The 17537-nt window shown below is 52.9% G+C and overlaps 1 protein-coding gene across 5 annotated transcripts in view; it reads right to left on the bottom strand.

Moving 5' to 3' along the window:
- LOC142586823 (phospholipase A2-like) overlaps positions 1–16105 on the bottom strand; it is a 34536-nt gene extending 18431 nt beyond the window's left edge. For 2 of the 5 annotated variants that reach the window (XM_075697688.1, XM_075697690.1), the window contains exons 1-2: positions 11425–11527; positions 10701–10845 (exon numbers count right to left, since the gene is read on the bottom strand). In XM_075697688.1, coding sequence (XP_075553803.1) covers positions 10701–10845; positions 11425–11443 — 164 coding nt within the window. In that variant the 5' untranslated portion in view covers positions 11444–11527. Of the gene's footprint in view, positions 1–10700; positions 10846–11424; positions 11530–15877 lie in introns of those variants that run through there. The other 3 variants (XM_075697689.1, XM_075697691.1, XM_075697692.1) reach the window with 3 other exon arrangements.
- Between the last annotated feature and the right edge of the window lie 1432 nt (positions 16106–17537).

Below are 17537 nucleotides of genomic sequence, written 5' to 3'. Positions count from 1 at the left end.
TGGTCCTCCGCCCTATCGCAGGCCCTCTGGACAGCACGTAGTCGCTCTGAGAGGTCGCCACTCTTAAGGGCTGCCTCCGTTAGAGTGGTAAGCGACGAGTTACGTAACGCAAGGCATTGCCAGACCATATCAGATAAAGAGCAGTATGCCTTCTCACAGTCTGGACAGCGGGGTTCTACATTAGGCGCGAAGTGACTGAATCGGCCCCAGGAGGGGAACGACTCAGTTTGGAGCATGCGAAAGGCCGACGATTGTGGTCTAGTGAGTTTAAGATGTGGTAGCCGAAAGGCCCGCCGAGCAAGCTGATAATGTGTCAAGATTTCATGGAAGGTGAGAAGCGAATCCCTTTACAGTCCTAAGTCGCCCCCCATGAGTCCACCGGAACCACCGTGGTGTGTAAGACCTCGCGTACAGTCATGGGCCAACTCATTCGCGTTAACAACCTCACAGTGCACATTGATTCCCATATGAGCCGGGAACCATTTGGTGATATGAAAACCAGCAGCAACCTCGGTGCCGAGGATGGCCACTGCCTCCTTTGAGATCGAGCCGGAGGCGAACGCTCGGGCTGCGGCCCTGGAGTCTGTAAAGATATTGGGCCATAGAGGGCCGTTCAGTGCTGTAGCTATAGCAACCTGCTCGGCTACTGTTGCAGAAACCTTCTGCACGGATGCCGCGTTAATGAGAGTGCCATTCGGGTCAACCGAAAATACGGTATAGTGATCATAGCGCCCGTACTGGGCGGCATCAACGAAACATGCAATATTCGGAGTGGCCGCAACCACTTTTAATAGGGAATGAGCCCGGAAAGCCCGGCGCCCTGCATTGTATTTAGGGTGGACATTACGTGGCAGGGGATCTACCTCGAACGTATCTCGGACCATGGGTGATGGGGCCGCGTTGCGCTCCGTGATTTGTTGGTGACCGCATCCAACGGATTCGAGGGTGTGTCTCCCCGTTCGCCATGATGAGAGTCCTATCTTTTGGGCCACTCGTTGGGCCTCGATCACCTCTGCCAAGGTGTTGTGCATACCTAGCTGCATGATACGCGCGGTGCTGGTAGTGAGTGGTAACCCACCACGCGCTTGATACCTTTAACGCGGTAGCGTTAAGGAGCTCGTGTCGCAGAAAAGCCGGTGTCGTCAGTGTCGGCGTCGGCGTCCGCGGCGTTGGCCGTGAGCGATAAATCACGGCAGGCACTTCATCAATAAAAAGCAACTTCCAAGATGGGCTGGGTGGGAATCGAACCAGGGTCTCCGGAGTATGAGACGGAGACGTTACCACTGAGCCACGAGTTCGATGCTTCAAAGCGGTACAAAAGCGCCTCTAGTGAACGCGGTGTTGCCTTAGAAACGAGCTGTTTCTAAGGCTCAGGCGTGCGTCGCTTGCTCAGGCGCACATTTCGTTGTTGCGCCGAACGCTGCGTTGCTCGACGCTCACCGCGTCCGATGCGGGGCGCGTAGTCGCTGCGCCGTAGCCCATTGTCTTACACCCCTTGGCGGGTCGACTGGAACGCTGTCGCGTTCCACTCTTGAAGGCGAAGCTTAAGCGTCCTCCAAATTTTTACGCTGAGGGCGTCGATTTTGGCCTCATTCCGGTTAGATCAGCGCAACGCGGAGGCTATAAAGTTAACGTGGTTCATGACAAACGTATGGTAGAGTCTGAGGAGATTGCTCCTGCTTAAAACCCCCCTGTGGTTCGAGACCCTGAGGATAAGCCGAACCATATTCTCGGTCTTTTAGGCAATGCGGGCTGCCTGTGAGTTGCCCCCGAGAGATTCCACAATAGTTCGAGGACCCTGATGGTATATCCGCTCTGTGGATTTGTTGTCCGTCCCTCGCATAGAGGGCTATGAGAAATTGATCTAAGTGTGTGGAGTACCTAACCCACCCTCGGGTGGGCCTATACAATAGAAGTTCGGACTTGGTTGGTGACAGACTCTGGCCCGTGTCTAGTAGGAAGTGTTCTGGGATGTCGAGCGCCTCTGGGACCGCACTCTCAACTGCAGCGTCAGACCCTCCCATGCACTACACGGTAATATCATCCGCATAGAGGGCGTGACCCATTCCTCTTACTGTGGCCAGTCTGTCCGAGAGGGCCTTCATGGCGATGTTAAACAGTAGGGGAGAGATGACTTCCCCTTGCGGGATGCCTCTCGCTCCCAGCATAAATTCCTTGGATTTGATTTGCACTGTTTTGACAGTGGCCTTGCGATCCCTAGCGAACGTACGCGTGGTATCGTGGCCCCAGGCCCGGGTCCCAGATGGCGTCTAGCATGAACCGGTGCGAGACATTATCAAAAGCCTTGGACAAATCTAGAGCAAGGACGCCCCGAGTGCCTCTAGTGTCGCCATCAATGATTTTCCTGTTTATAAGTATCACGGCGTCTTTTTTGGAGAGTGTCGGCCGAAAGCCGACTATCTTGTGAGAGAATGACTCATTAGTTTCTATGTGCCTAGATATACGGTTGTGAATGACATGTTGGGTCACCTTGCCCACGCAGGACGTGAGCAAAATAGGCCGCATGTTTTCCGGCGCAAGAGGTTTGCCTGGTTTCGGGGTGAGCAGCACTGAGGCTGACTTCGAGGAGTCGGGGACCAGGCCCGTTTCCCAGATTTTATTGACTTGTGGCTCCCCTGATGGGGACATCTGTTGCTTCTCGGGTTGCGAGGGGTAAGACTTACGGAGCGACTCAAAGTCGGGCCTCATCTGCTGCATTTCCGCTTTGAATCTAGCGTTTTCTTGCATGAGTTGAGCGACTCTGGGATCAACTTTGTGCTTCGGCAATGCTACCTGCGTTAACTTTGGGGCCGGCGTCGTCTACTTCGAGTTGACACGATCAACCAAGGTTGGCGTTTCCTGGATCCGAACCCGGGAGGTAGAGCGCCCTCGGGAACGAGAGCGTCCTCTGGAGAGGCTGCGTTGTCGACCAGTTGGCGTGCCGGAGCGCTCCCTCCTGGGGGCTCCCGCGGCACTGTAGTCACGTGGCCGATTCTCCTTGGCCAGCTGTTGCTGCTGGTGCCTGTTCTTGGTGCGCTTGCGGTGCCATCGGCATCTGCGTACGACGTATGGGACTTGAAAGTGCTGCTTACACATCCGCCGTAAGATGCGGTCCTCCGCAGAGGGCGCACTTCGGCGAACACTGGTGGTCATCGGGTGGCGAGGTTAGTCCGCAGCCCCGGCAATCCTTATTGGCGGGGTTGAGGCAGACGTCCGCGCGATGTCCCAAACCGCCACACGCGTAGCACACCTCGGTTTGGCGTTTGTAGAGCGTGCAGCCCAGAAGGCTGACGCGGCACATGACATAGGCACTTTCATGCCATCGAAAAGGACGACCACTGTGCTGGTGTTCTTAATTCGTTTGATTTCCAGAGCCTTCGAATTGCGATGGTTGACGATCTTGCACTTGAGTTGGGCCTCGATGCTTTCTGCGTCGACCCCTCGTATGACCCCATTGCACGTGTTGTCTGGGGCCGCGATGTATGCGGCCACCTTGTATAGTCCTTTACTTATGCGGATTCGCTGGATCCCTGCATAAGCAGAGGGGTTCTTCTTCTCCGGAGTGGAGACGACGAGAACGCTTTGAGCGAAATTAGGGCAGGCTATGTCGCCCTCGGTTTCTGCGGTGGCTAGTGCAGCCACCATGGCCAAAGCTCTTGAGCCAGCCTGATTTGGCTTATCTTCTTGACGTCCAGCTCGCCCCTTGGGCAGACAATAATTCGAATTGGTAGTCTGGGGAGCCTCTACGAGGCTGCGAGACGTTGCAGCTCACCTTGCGGGGCAGCCGCGCGGCAGCCACCCTTCGAGCCCGCGTGGCATTTCGTGCTCGTTGAAAGTGGTGTTTCTTGCCGAGCTTTCTTGTTCTTGCCCAACGCTGTCGTCCAGCCTCGGCTGTTGGCTTCTCGAGATGAGATTTCCTCTCCTACCACCATTTCTACTTCGGGCCTAATGACTCTCTCCGTCGGGTTAGGCCTAAGCCTACCCACGCCTAGTGTCGCCGCGGCGTGGTCGACACAAAAAGTTCCACAATTTCCGCACAAGGGCCACTCACCGAAGGAAGACCTCAAATTAAACCGTGTCGAATGCCGTGCATTTCAGCGATAGGTTACACAAACAGCAGACCGAAAACATTTACGAAAGCGGGAGCCGATCTTTCCGCGTCCGAATTAGTCGGCACCGTCTTCTTCTTCCAGTGAGAGAGAGGAGCCTGGTTGCAAGCACGTTTCGTTGTTGGCAGTACAGTGGCTGACTACATTTATGTAATGCTAATCGTATTAACGTCGACATTCATCGCCAGACGTGTCCTGCTGGAATTCCCTCACAGAAAGAGTGCCGAAATATGGCTGTGGTTTTGTGTGTCTAGTAATTTGTGAAGATTACTACTTGTAGTCGAAAGGAATCCCTTTAGAGAGCTACTTCGAATTCGGGGCCTGAGTAGCCTCTATATAGGTTGCATTTCTTTGGGTTCAGAAAGTGGTTACCCGTGTATTTCCGTATTTAAATACTGCTACCTACCGCGGTAACTCAGTGGGTACGCCGTTGTATTACTGATCTTGAGGGTTCTAGTCTGGCCGTGGTGACTGCATTTGAATGGGCTTGCTACGCTAAAAACAATCATGTACCGCAATTTTGGCGAATGCGTGTGCACCACATGCACCATCTGGGAGCCACATTGTAAGGCTCAATTTCAACTTGTGTTACAGTTTATTCGGAAAGACCAACAATGCTGGGAAAATTTTACATGTTATTGATGCGTACTGTTGTGAACGAAAGCTTAGCTATGCTACGCATCTGAATGTGTGCATATCAAATGCGCGTGCCTTTAGCGTTGTCCGATTTCAACTGATGTTCCACCCTGACTTCGGGAAAGTATACTGTAAGAGTCCATCTAGTGGGCATGCCCTTTTCATCAGCTGTTGAAGCTCTGATTCGCTGAGCTGGGCTGTGCGTCCGCAGCAGCAAGGCGCCACAGCCAATCGGCACTTCAGCTGCAGACGAAATGCACATGTCCACTAGGTGTACTTTTAGAGAATACTTCCTCAGGAGTTCCCTGTTTTTGGCGGCGTCCTTGTGGCAGCTCTATGCTGATGTTATCTAGCCTCTTCCCATCTTTTCGCACTCTCCATAAGTATGCTTGTATAAATATCCAGCAACAAACTCAGTTTTATATCGAAGCTTTCTTTGTCTCTGCTTTCGACAATCCCACTGCTGCTGCTGCTGCTGCTGCTGCTGCTGCTGCTGCTGCTGCTGCTGCTGCTGCTGCTGCTGCTGCTGCTGCTGCTGCTGCTGCTGCTGCTGCTGCTGCTGCTGCTGCTGCTGCTGCTGCTGCTGCTGCTGCTGCTGCTGCTGCTGCTGCTGCTGCTGCTGCTGCTGCTGCTGCTGCTGCTGCTGCTGCTGCTGCTGCTGCTGCTGCTGCTGCTGCTGCTGCTGCTGCTGCTGCTGCTGCTGCTGCTGCTGCTGCTGCTGCTGCTGCTGCTGCTGCTGCTGCTGCTGCTGCTGCTGCTGCTGCTGCTGCTGCTGCTGCTGCTGCTGCTGCTGCTGCTGCTGCTGCTGCTGCTGCTGCTGCTGCTGCTGCTGCTGCTGCTGCTGCTGCTGCTGCTGCTGCTGCTGCTGCTGCTGCTGCTGCTGCTGCTGCTGCTGCTGCTGCTGCTGCTGCTGCTGCTGCTGCTGCTGCTGCTGCTGCTGCTGCTGCTGCTGCTGCTGCTGCTGCTGCTGCTGCTGCTGCTGCTGCTGCTGCTGCTGCTGCTGCTGCTGCTGCTGCTGCTGCTGCTGCTGCTGCTGCTGCTGCTGCTGCTGCTGCTGCTGCTGCTGCTGCTGCTGCTGCTGCTGCTGCTGCTGCTGCTGCTGCTGCTGCTGCTGCTGCTGCTGCTGCTGCTGCTGCTGCTGCTGCTGCTGCTGCTGCTGCTGCTGCTGCTGCTGCTGCTGCTGCTGCTGCTGCTGCTGCTGCTGCTGCTGCTGCTGCTGCTGCTGCTGCTGCTGCTGCTGCTGCTGCTGCTGCTGCTGCTGCTGCTGCTGCTGCTGCTGCTGCTGCTGCTGCTGCTGCTGCTGCTGCTGCTGCTGCTGCTGCTGCTGCTGCTGCTGCTGCTGCTGCTGCTGCTGCTGCTGCTGCTGCTGCTGCTGCTGCTGCTGCTGCTGCTGCTGCTGCTGCTGCTGCTGCTGCTGCTGCTGCTGCTGCTGCTGCTGCTGCTGCTGCTGCTGCTGCTGCTGCTGCTGCTGCTGCTGCTGCTGCTGCTGCTGCTGCTGCTGCTGCTGCTGCTGCTGCTGCTGCTGCTGCTGCTGCTGCTGCTGCTGCTGCTGCTGCTGCTGCTGCTGCTGCTGCTGCTGCTGCTGCTGCTGCTGCTGCTGCTGCTGCTGCTGCTGCTGCTGCTGCTGCTGCTGCTGCTGCTGCTGCTGCTGCTGCTGCTGCTGCTGCTGCTGCTGCTGCTGCTGCTGCTGCTGCTGCTGCTGCTGCTGCTGCTGCTGCTGCTGCTGCTGCTGCTGCTGCTGCTGCTGCTGCTGCTGCTGCTGCTGCTGCTGCTGCTGCTGCTGCTGCTGCTGCTGCTGCTGCTGCTGCTGCTGCTGCTGCTGCTGCTGCTGCTGCTGCTGCTGCTGCTGCTGCTGCTGCTGCTGCTGCTGCTGCTGCTGCTGCTGCTGCTGCTGCTGCTGCTGCTGCTGCTGCTGCTGCTGCTGCTGCTGCTGCTGCTGCTGCTGCTGCTGCTGCTGCTGCTGCTGCTGCTGCTGCTGCTGCTGCTGCTGCTGCTGCTGCTGCTGCTGCTGCTGCTGCTGCTGCTGCTGCTGCTGCTGCTGCTGCTGCTGCTGCTGCTGCTGCTGCTGCTGCTGCTGCTGCTGCTGCTGCTGCTGCTGCTGCTGCTGCTGCTGCTGCTGCTGCTGCTGCTGCTGCTGCTGCTGCTGCTGCTGCTGCTGCTGCTGCTGCTGCTGCTGCTGCTGCTGCTGCTGCTGCTGCTGCTGCTGCTGCTGCTGCTGCTGCTGCTGCTGCTGCTGCTGCTGCTGCTGCTGCTGCTGCTGCTGCTGCTGCTGCTGCTGCTGCTGCTGCTGCTGCTGCTGCTGCTGCTGCTGCTGCTGCTGCTGCTGCTGCTGCTGCTGCTGCTGCTGCTGCTGCTGCTGCTGCTGCTGCTGCTGCTGCTGCTGCTGCTGCTGCTGCTGCTGCTGCTGCTGCTGCTGCTGCTGCTGCTGCTGCTGCTGCTGCTGCTGCTGCTGCTGCTGCTGCTGCTGCTGCTGCTGCTGCTGCTGCTGCTGCTGCTGCTGCTGCTGCTGCTGCTGCTGCTGCTGCTGCTGCTGCTGCTGCTGCTGCTGCTGCTGCTGCTGCTGCTGCTGCTGCTGCTGCTGCTGCTGCTGCTGCTGCTGCTGCTGCTGCTGCTGCTGCTGCTGCTGCTGCTGCTGCTGCTGCTGCTGCTGCTGCTGCTGCTGCTGCTGCTGCTGCTGCTGCTGCTGCTGCTGCTGCTGCTGCTGCTGCTGCTGCTGCTGCTGCTGCTGCTGCTGCTGCTGCTGCTGCTGCTGCTGCTGCTGCTGCTGCTGCTGCTGCTGCTGCTGCTGCTGCTGCTGCTGCTGCTGCTGCTGCTGCTGCTGCTGCTGCTGCTGCTGCTGCTGCTGCTGCTGCTGCTGCTGCTGCTGCTGCTGCTGCTGCTGCTGCTGCTGCTGCTGCTGCTGCTGCTGCTGCTGCTGCTGCTGCTGCTGCTGCTGCTGCTGCTGCTGCTGCTGCTGCTGCTGCTGCTGCTGCTGCTGCTGCTGCTGCTGCTGCTGCTGCTGCTGCTGCTGCTGCTGCTGCTGCTGCTGCTGCTGCTGCTGCTGCTGCTGCTGCTGCTGCTGCTGCTGCTGCTGCTGCTGCTGCTGCTGCTGCTGCTGCTGCTGCTGCTGCTGCTGCTGCTGCTGCTGCTGCTGCTGCTGCTGCTGCTGCTGCTGCTGCTGCTGCTGCTGCTGCTGCTGCTGCTGCTGCTGCTGCTGCTGCTGCTGCTGCTGCTGCTGCTGCTGCTGCTGCTGCTGCTGCTGCTGCTGCTGCTGCTGCTGCTGCTGCTGCTGCTGCTGCTGCTGCTGCTGCTGCTGCTGCTGCTGCTGCTGCTGCTGCTGCTGCTGCTGCTGCTGCTGCTGCTGCTGCTGCTGCTGCTGCTGCTGCTGCTGCTGCTGCTGCTGCTGCTGCTGCTGCTGCTGCTGCTGCTGCTGCTGCTGCTGCTGCTGCTGCTGCTGCTGCTGCTGCTGCTGCTGCTGCTGCTGCTGCTGCTGCTGCTGCTGCTGCTGCTGCTGCTGCTGCTGCTGCTGCTGCTGCTGCTGCTGCTGCTGCTGCTGCTGCTGCTGCTGCTGCTGCTGCTGCTGCTGCTGCTGCTGCTGCTGCTGCTGCTGCTGCTGCTGCTGCTGCTGCTGCTGCTGCTGCTGCTGCTGCTGCTGCTGCTGCTGCTGCTGCTGCTGCTGCTGCTGCTGCTGCTGCTGCTGCTGCTGCTGCTGCTGCTGCTGCTGCTGCTGCTGCTGCTGCTGCTGCTGCTGCTGCTGCTGCTGCTGCTGCTGCTGCTGCTGCTGCTGCTGCTGCTGCTGCTGCTGCTGCTGCTGCTGCTGCTGCTGCTGCTGCTGCTGCTGCTGCTGCTGCTGCTGCTGCTGCTGCTGCTGCTGCTGCTGCTGCTGCTGCTGCTGCTGCTGCTGCTGCTGCTGCTGCTGCTGCTGCTGCTGCTGCTGCTGCTGCTGCTGCTGCTGCTGCTGCTGCTGCTGCTGCTGCTGCTGCTGCTGCTGCTGCTGCTGCTGCTGCTGCTGCTGCTGCTGCTGCTGCTGCTGCTGCTGCTGCTGCTGCTGCTGCTGCTGCTGCTGCTGCTGCTGCTGCTGCTGCTGCTGCTGCTGCTGCTGCTGCTGCTGCTGCTGCTGCTGCTGCTGCTGCTGCTGCTGCTGCTGCTGCTGCTGCTGCTGCTGCTGCTGCTGCTGCTGCTGCTGCTGCTGCTGCTGCTGCTGCTGCTGCTGCTGCTGCTGCTGCTGCTGCTGCTGCTGCTGCTGCTGCTGCTGCTGCTGCTGCTGCTGCTGCTGCTGCTGCTGCTGCTGCTGCTGCTGCTGCTGCTGCTGCTGCTGCTGCTGCTGCTGCTGCTGCTGCTGCTGCTGCTGCTGCTGCTGCTGCTGCTGCTGCTGCTGCTGCTGCTGCTGCTGCTGCTGCTGCTGCTGCTGCTGCTGCTGCTGCTGCTGCTGCTGCTGCTGCTGCTGCTGCTGCTGCTGCTGCTGCTGCTGCTGCTGCTGCTGCTGCTGCTGCTGCTGCTGCTGCTGCTGCTGCTGCTGCTGCTGCAGCAGCAGCAGCAGCAGCAGCAGCAGCAGCAGCAGCAGCAGCAGCAGCAGCAGCAGCAGCAGCAGCAGCAGCAGCAGCAGCAGCAGCAGCAGCAGCAGCAGCAGCAGCAGCAGCAGCAGCAGCAGCAGCAGCAGCAGCAGCAGCAGCAGCAGCAGCAGCAGCGAGTCAGAGAGGAAAGCCCACGCGAGAAACTCGTTCTCACCCTACCACGTCGAATGTGCGCAATGCCCTTTGGGGCTCCCTGGGCGTCGCCATATTAGCCTCTTGACAGCTGTAATTATCCGTCACTCCCCTCAGAAACATTGCAGAAACCGCAGCTCTCCCCTTTCGACTAACGTGCGAGTCCAGAGCGCACGTAGATAGAACTGTAGAGAGCAGGGAGGAGAAGAGGCAGTTCTCATACAAGGGAGGTGACGCTAGAAGGCAAGGAAATCCTACTACTATAAGACAGCGGTTGCGAGGAAACTGGATAAGCTTAAGTTCAAGGTACAGTACAGTATGTTGCTGCTATTTCTGGAAGATAAACACTGGATAAACATCAACGGACAAGCAACACAAGGCATGGAGAAGCAGAGCCGCGTTGATGAAAGCGCACCGCAGGGTCCAGGCGACACGACGGAAGCGGTCGACCACAAAATCAACACTTCAGCGCCCACCGCGGTAGCTTTGCGGCTATGGCATTGGTAGAGGTCAAGGATTTGATCCCAACCGCGGCAGCCGCATTTCAACGGGGCAAATTAGAAAACGAACGTGCACTTAGATTTTGGGACAGGTTAAAGAATATCACGGTGTCAAAATCTGGCACTACGGCGTACCTCATAATCCGATTGCGGTTTTGGCACATATAGCTCATAATCAGATTCAAGTTTAATACTTCTGCCATGGTGCGATGTCCCATGTCAGGGAAGGACAATGTTCAACCCCCCAGAGGTTATTAAATATGGCACACAACAAAGCCTGAAGCAAACACCTCTCCCTGTGCTTTCTGGGTACCGCGCAGAAAAACAAAAGTGCACGCAAGGTAACGTGTAACATCAACTCGCCACTGTCGTCTTAGGCTAAACGTTGAAGAAATTAAGCTCTAGCAGTCAACATCCCCGCTAATTATCGTTAATCAAAGCATGCAGCATGGAAAGCTTCGCTTACATCAATTCTCACAGTGCGTGGGATCTGCATCATTGTTTAACCCTCCTGGTTGCATATATGTGAAATAGGTGTATTGCGCGTTTCTCATATTAGGAAAACGGAAGGAACGCTAAGGGCACGGGCAAGCGACTGCTGGTGTAAAGCGACTAAAAACCGACTTCTGGGGTAAGGAAGCTATGTTCTGGTGGCTTCAGTCGCGACCACCTGATAGAGCCCCTCTGTATTAGGAATCAGTGTTGCTAAGTTTGTGATGCCTTGTAAGGCCATCATTTCCAGGTAAGAAGATCAATAAAGGAAAGCTTACTGTTTTCCAGAAGCAGGCGCTGCCCTCGGAGGAAGCGCACTCGGCCTTTCTGACGTCCCTTGAATATTGTTAACGCTGTAGACGGCCTCATGCAGAAGGCGCAGGACGCACAAAATGAAACAAGCTCCAGCGGCAGACATCAGTTCTGAAGAGAAGTGCAGTGCTGGGTTGCAGCTAGTGCTTACGATAATGTAACATTACGCATGCACATAGAAATTGTGCTACTCACTGAGCTGTCATGTGTAATAGTTGAATGACTGCTTTATTGATTTTCGTAAATTCTTGCTCATAATGCAACACAAAAACTTTAGAAATTTCATTATTGCAGTATAGCTTGCGCTTCGCATTATCTCGATGAATATGTGCTAGGTAACCATGCGGTGCATTATAACTCCTTCACTGTGCAATGCTACTTTATTTTACGACTGCAAGAGGACAACAACTGTATTAAGAGCGATAGCCCTTTCTATAAGCAAGTTGACATCGCATAGGCTGTACGTTGGTTTATTTGTCATTAAGATACCCCTGAGCAGAAAAGCACCGACGGGCCCTGGGCAAACCATGGTATAGTAGGCTTCGTTTTAAGGAAAGCTTCTTGCGACTATCAATTGAACTCATGATTTCCTGTTTGGCATCTAGACTACGGCTCTTAAGCCAAGTATGCCCTACGTTTCCGCTGACGTTACCGCTCACGGTAATGACGGAAAGTTTCCGCTGACATTACCGTTTCTTTTGATGGCCATCAAGTAACTGCTCTTGTTGACACCGGCGCCGATTACTGTTTTATTAGTGGTACATTCACAGCTCCACTACGGATTGTTACGCTGCCTTGCAAAGGTACGCAGCTGCGCCCAGCTGCAGAGAGATGATGATGACATAGAGCTCATGAATGAAACCGTAACTAGATTGGCTTCAGAGGCAGCAATTGAAGTGGGAGGCAAGGCACCCAAGGCAACCAGGAGATAAGCTCTCCCAAGTACCAAAAGACCTAATAAAGAAACGGCCAAAAATGAAATTGTCGAATTTTGTAGCAATTGCTACGAAAGGGTGGATGTCTGATTTTCCCTTTATTCATTACTTCTCTCCACCTTGTGGGTTTCCGCAGAACTACTACGTCAAACACTTGTCTTTGCTTCGTGTTGTCGACAAATTCGACTTCGCCCTGCCATCTGCTAGCCGCCTGGTTAGCTCAGATGGTAGAGTGGCTGCCCCGGAAAGGCGGTGGTCCCGGGTTCGAGTCCCGGACCAGGACGAATTTTTCTTCAACTATGAGGCTTTTTCTTTCGAGGAACCCGTATGGGTTTCCTTTGTAGCAATTGCTACGAACGGGTGGATGTCTGATTTTCCCTTTATTCAACTCAAATGATAAGATAGAATTCGCCGAACTGTCAAAAGTGATCAACAAGGCGAAAATAAGTGATATTAGAAACTATAACGTGAGAAGGACTGAGGAAGCTGTAAGGAATGGACGCAGCCTGAAAACAGTGAGGAGGAAACTTGGCATAGGACAAACCAAGATGTATGCACTAAAACATAAGCAGGGCAATATCATCAGCAATCTCGAAGATATAGTAAAAGCAGCGGAAGAATTCTATGCTGACCTGTACAGTACCCAGAGGAGTCAGCATACCTCAATTGGAAACAGTTATGAACAGGATACAGAAAGTCCTCCTATAGCTAGCGATGAGGTCAGAAGGGCTTTGCAAGACATGAAACGAGGTAAAGCGGCAGCAGAAGATGGAATAACAGTCGATTTAATCAAAGATGGACGAGACATAATGCTTGGAAAACTGGCGGTTCTTTATACGAAGTGTCTATCTACTGCAAGGGTCCCATAATACTGGAAGAACGCAGACATTATACTAATCCACGAAAACGGAGACGTTAAAGAATTGAAAAGTTATAGGCCCATTAGCTTACTCCTAGTATCATATAAAAGATTTACCCAGATAGTCTCCAATAGAATAAGGGCAACACTGGAGTTTAGTCAACCAAGGGAACAGGCTGGCTTCAGAAAAGGATACCCTACAACGGATCATAATGAAAATGGATCTACAATGACATGGATGTCATAGACATCCATGTCATTAATCAGGTTATCGAGAAATCCGTAGAGTATAATAAGCCTCCCTTTATGGCTTTTATACATTGCGAGAAGGCATTTGATTCAGTAGAGATACAAAGAGTCATAGCGGCATTACGTCATCAAGAAGTCCAGAACGCTTTCGTAAATACCTTGGAAAATATCTACAGAGGTTCTACAGCTACCTTAATTCTACACAAGAAAATAAGGAAGATACTTATAAAGAAAAGGGTCAAACAGGGAGACACAATCTCTCCAATGCTATTCATTGCGTGCTTGGAAGAACTATTCAAGCTATTAAACTGGGAAGGATTAGGAGAAAAGATGGACGGCAAATACCTCAGCAAGCTTCGGTTTGCCAATGGCATTGTTCTATTCAGCAACAATGCAGATGAGTTACAACAAATGATTTAGGACCTTAACAGAAAGCGTGTAAGAGAGGTATGAAAGATTAATATGCAGAAGACAAAAATACTGATAAATAGCCAGGCAAAGGAACAATAGTGCAGGATCGCCACTCAGCCTCTAGAGTATGTGAAGGAGTACGTTTACCTAGGTCAATTACTCACAGGGCACCCTGATCATAAGAAGGAAATTCACAGAAGAATAAAAATGAATTGGATCGCATACGGCAGACATTGCCAGCTCCTGACTGGAAGCCTACCATTATCACTGAAAAGGAAGGTGTACAATCAGTGCATTTTACCAGTGCTGACATATGGGGCAGGGACTCGGAGACGGAAAAAGAAGCTTGAGAACAAATTAAGGACCGCGCAAAGAGCGATGGAACGAAGATTGCTAGGCATAACGTTAAGGGATAGAAAGATAGCTGTTTGGATTAGAGAGCAAATGGGTATAGACGATATTCTAATTAACATGAAGATAAGAAAATGGAGCTGGGAAGGCCATGTAATGCACAGGTTAGATAACCGTTGGACCATTTGGGTTACAGAATGGGTACCAAAAGAAGGGAAACGCAATCGAGGACGACAGAAGACTAGGTGGAGCGATGAAATTAGCAAATCCGTGGGCGCTATTTGGAATAGGTTGGCGCAGGACAGCGGTAATTGGAGATCGCAGGGAGGGGCCTTTCTCCTTCTCCTCCTCTTCCGACTGCTGCTGCCGCCGCCACCGACGACGACAACGACGACGATTCGTTCGAGTCCGGTGGTGGGACAATTTTATGAGTGTTCGTATTATTATTGCTAACGCTGCACATGGGAGGCCGCAAAGTCACAAAGCCGTTTGAAGACGAAAGGATGAATTCTATGCAAATCCGAGTACTGGCCTTCATTCCAACGCTGGTCGAATCACCTTGCTTGCGTTCCTTGTAGACACTAGTGCCACAATTCCCTCTAGTAATTACTATATGAATCTCCCCGCTTCAAACTGGGCAAACTACTTCTTCGGTGCTCCAGTTTTAGATATCGCTAAACGAGCTCAGCTGTAGGGCCAGATAAGCACAAAAAAGTGCACCAACTCTGCAAGAAAGCTTCGCTTTTGTAAACAGTTAGCTGAAAGTGTTGGATTTTTCCATCGAAAGCATCTCTCGCTTCAGTATTCTGTTGTATAAAAGACGTTGTCAGCTTCATTAGCCACAATGCGCGTCTGTGAGAAACGGAATGAACGCGCTTATTTGTACCTTCAATCAGCGTACGTGACCAACCAGTGGAGATGAGCGCACGTTCTAGGCCTCCTTATCGCCATCTCGTCAAAGACAACCGACTCAGCCCGACTCGGCGTGGCCGAGCATCGGCAGTGTATCACCGTTCGCGTTGCGTGCCCCACAGGTTGCACGCTGCAAACGCCATCGCTGCTCTGTCTTCATCACTTCGCTGCTTACTCGCACCGCGTGTAGAAACTTCAAGGCACCACCTTGCGTACATTTCCTTTTATATATTTAAAAAACGCCGTTGTCATAACCTCTCGTGATGTGAAGTCCTTAATTTTATTAACAATACGAACGCAGCAATGAAAAGTGCTGAATCTCCCAGATGGCTGGTAATGTTGAATCAATATTCTTTCAAATAAACGTGTCTTAAGAGATGGTGGCCCAAAACACAAATGTCAACACCACCCTCGAGTGATAGAAATGCTATGGGCTTGTCTTATGAATAAAATAATTCCGTGCGCCCCAGCAACGGTTAAAATGCGGCAAAACACATGCCGCTCGGCCACCATTTCACATGGCAGTTCAATATTGATAATTCGCGTGGCTCGTCGCACGAAAAGTTATGGCAAAAGTCTCTGTAGTGGCGACCCAGCGCAACGTTACGAATCGTTAAATTTATGTTTACCAAACGGGCCCTCCTTTGAGGTTCCTCACGGGTTATTCCTTCAACCAATCAGCAAGCTCGCGTGGCAGGTTGCTTTGATCGCCACCGCATATCCGCAAAATTGCAGATGCACTACACGAGCTTCTGCAGGCTACGGTTCACTTTATTTTTAAAGCGCTAACATCTCAATACAGCTGCGAAGGTCTAGAAAAGCAGTTTAATTGTAAATGTCTGTAGTTACACGTCACGTTTCTCTATGTTAATGGAAATGCAAAATTAAGCTTTGCTAAGCTTGCACTTCGCCGCACAAATATGAAAACCCGTGACCTCTAGACCACCAATTAGAGAGCCGACATGGCGAATAATGGCGGCCGTGCAGCTGCAGTGTTTGTCGAGAACAGAGCCTATGATCAACTTCGGAATGGTTCACCCGTGTCAACACCGAGCACTTCGAAGTCCACGACAAACAGCGCTCCTACCACTGTGCGAAACTAGTCAGTTTGCCAGAGTGTAAGGAATGCTCTCAGCCGTTTACGCTGGACCCTGGTAAGCCCAATTTGTTGCCCATAACATTTGACCGCAGTGCAATGGTTGGACGTGGACCATAGGGTTAGATCACAAGGCTTAAATGTGCACGAGCACTTCCTGAATGGCCGCACCAGTGCTCAAATTATTTTGTTTCATAACAATGCCTCAATTTTTCGAAATGAGACAGACGGACAACTAAATTCGTCTCTAGCTCATAAAAGTGTTTTGTAGCAAAGGCAAAACAAGTTGAGATTCTAAATTCATTATGGCAATACGTTATACATACTCACCCGAAAGGCTCCTCTGTACGGTAGAGATAAGGCGCTAAAACAATGGTATGACTAAAAATATATAGGTTGCATATTTCCTATTTCTGGTGTCACATAGCCAGCGTCTTGTGTCCGTTAAAGAAATGTGACGACCGCACACTTCGGTTCTAAAAACATCAAGCGCACCGAAGCAAAGAGAATTTAATGCATAGAATGCCTGCAGAAAAGGAACGAAACGCCTATGCCAGAGCTCGTCGTGCACGTGTGTGCTATAGGAGACATGTCGACAGCGAGTTACAGAGCACTTATGTCCTGCTATTGTTGTCGCGATTGTAAGCGAACTTTCCGTGTTCTTCGCAGCTGGGAAATGGACAACGCTTCCTTCCCACTGCGCGAGCGTATGCATATGCGTACATATAATATCAGCACGGATATAAACAGCAGTCGCCGGTAGCGCTTGGCTTTTAGCTTGCTTACGCTTACATTTCAAGGCAAGGTTTGCAATGACTCGGCACCTTCCGCTCGCCTTTATTAAGGGGACAGGGTAGGTCCTATCCTTGCCATGCATTTTAGGCTATGTTCGTGACCCTTTTTCTCATGATCTGCTGGGGTTAGAACATTAACCTTGGTGGCATTGTAATTAGCAATGTTAGGTAGTGTTACTGAACCAGGATTATCTTTTTTAAAAGATTAGTTTTTCTTGCTTTCTTTTTTTTACTGGACCCACCAAATTTTAGAGCCAGAATCTGCAGTAAATAGCCTGTAAATAAAAATCCCCGGCAATAATACTTATAATCCTGGTTCAGTGAGTGTCTGTAATGTTTGCTCAATATCTTGAAAATATTATCTTCCTAGCACTTGTAGTTTCTGAAAAAAGGGGTCAAATGTAGCAAAATTTGGTGTTTTGAGATAATTGGCTTTGAAGTGGAAGAAAGAGCTTTATTCCAATATAGGACTATAGAAACGAATTCTGGCACATTTCTTCAATAGCCACCAGCCTGGTAGTCCCCTCCTTCGTCAACACTCCTTTTCTGTGCCAGCTGCCTTGTTTTCCGGGCCTCCTTAGTGACCAGTCGTGTAGCCCTCTCTGCAAAGTACAGTCGCCGCCGGTCAGCTTCGCGCAACCACTGGACTGTAAACCGTCCTGGAGAAACTCCGAATGACCTCAATATGTCGGCTCGAGCAATGCTGTGGTCATTAAAAGTTAGCACAGCATCCATTGTCGCTATTCTGAGCGTCTTGAGGCCAAGAAAGACCTTCTTCGGAGCACGCTCCCATACAACGTTGTTGAACTCCTCATTCTGAGTTTTTCCATGGATAAATTTCTGGAGAAGCTCAGGCTTTGAGAGCTGCTGAAACACCGGCGTTCCGCTTCAAGCGTTCCGCCGAGCGCGAAAGCTTTGATGCAGACGCGCACGTGGTGGCCGCGGCGCCCACTCCTGGATTGTGTTGCGGAGAATTGGCGTCATTGGAGATCGACTTGTGCCGGTTTCCGTGGAAAAGACGTTTTTTAAAGCACTTCTTTGGCTTCGTCATTGCATTCCCGCTAAATAACCAGCACCAAAGTATAAACAAATTTGATTGTCCGCGAAAACACGCCGGAGCACGAGATAAACGCCGCGCTTTGCGAGTAATCCAGCTGCGTCGTAGGATTCGTTTGGCTAAGTGAAATATGCTAGCT

This window comes from Dermacentor variabilis, chromosome 7 (genome assembly GCF_050947875.1).
Source record: "Dermacentor variabilis isolate Ectoservices chromosome 7, ASM5094787v1, whole genome shotgun sequence".
Taxonomy (NCBI): domain Eukaryota; kingdom Metazoa; phylum Arthropoda; class Arachnida; order Ixodida; family Ixodidae; genus Dermacentor; species Dermacentor variabilis.
The sequence above is the reverse complement of the archived record's forward strand: the minus strand, read 5'-3'. Positions and strand labels throughout refer to the sequence as shown.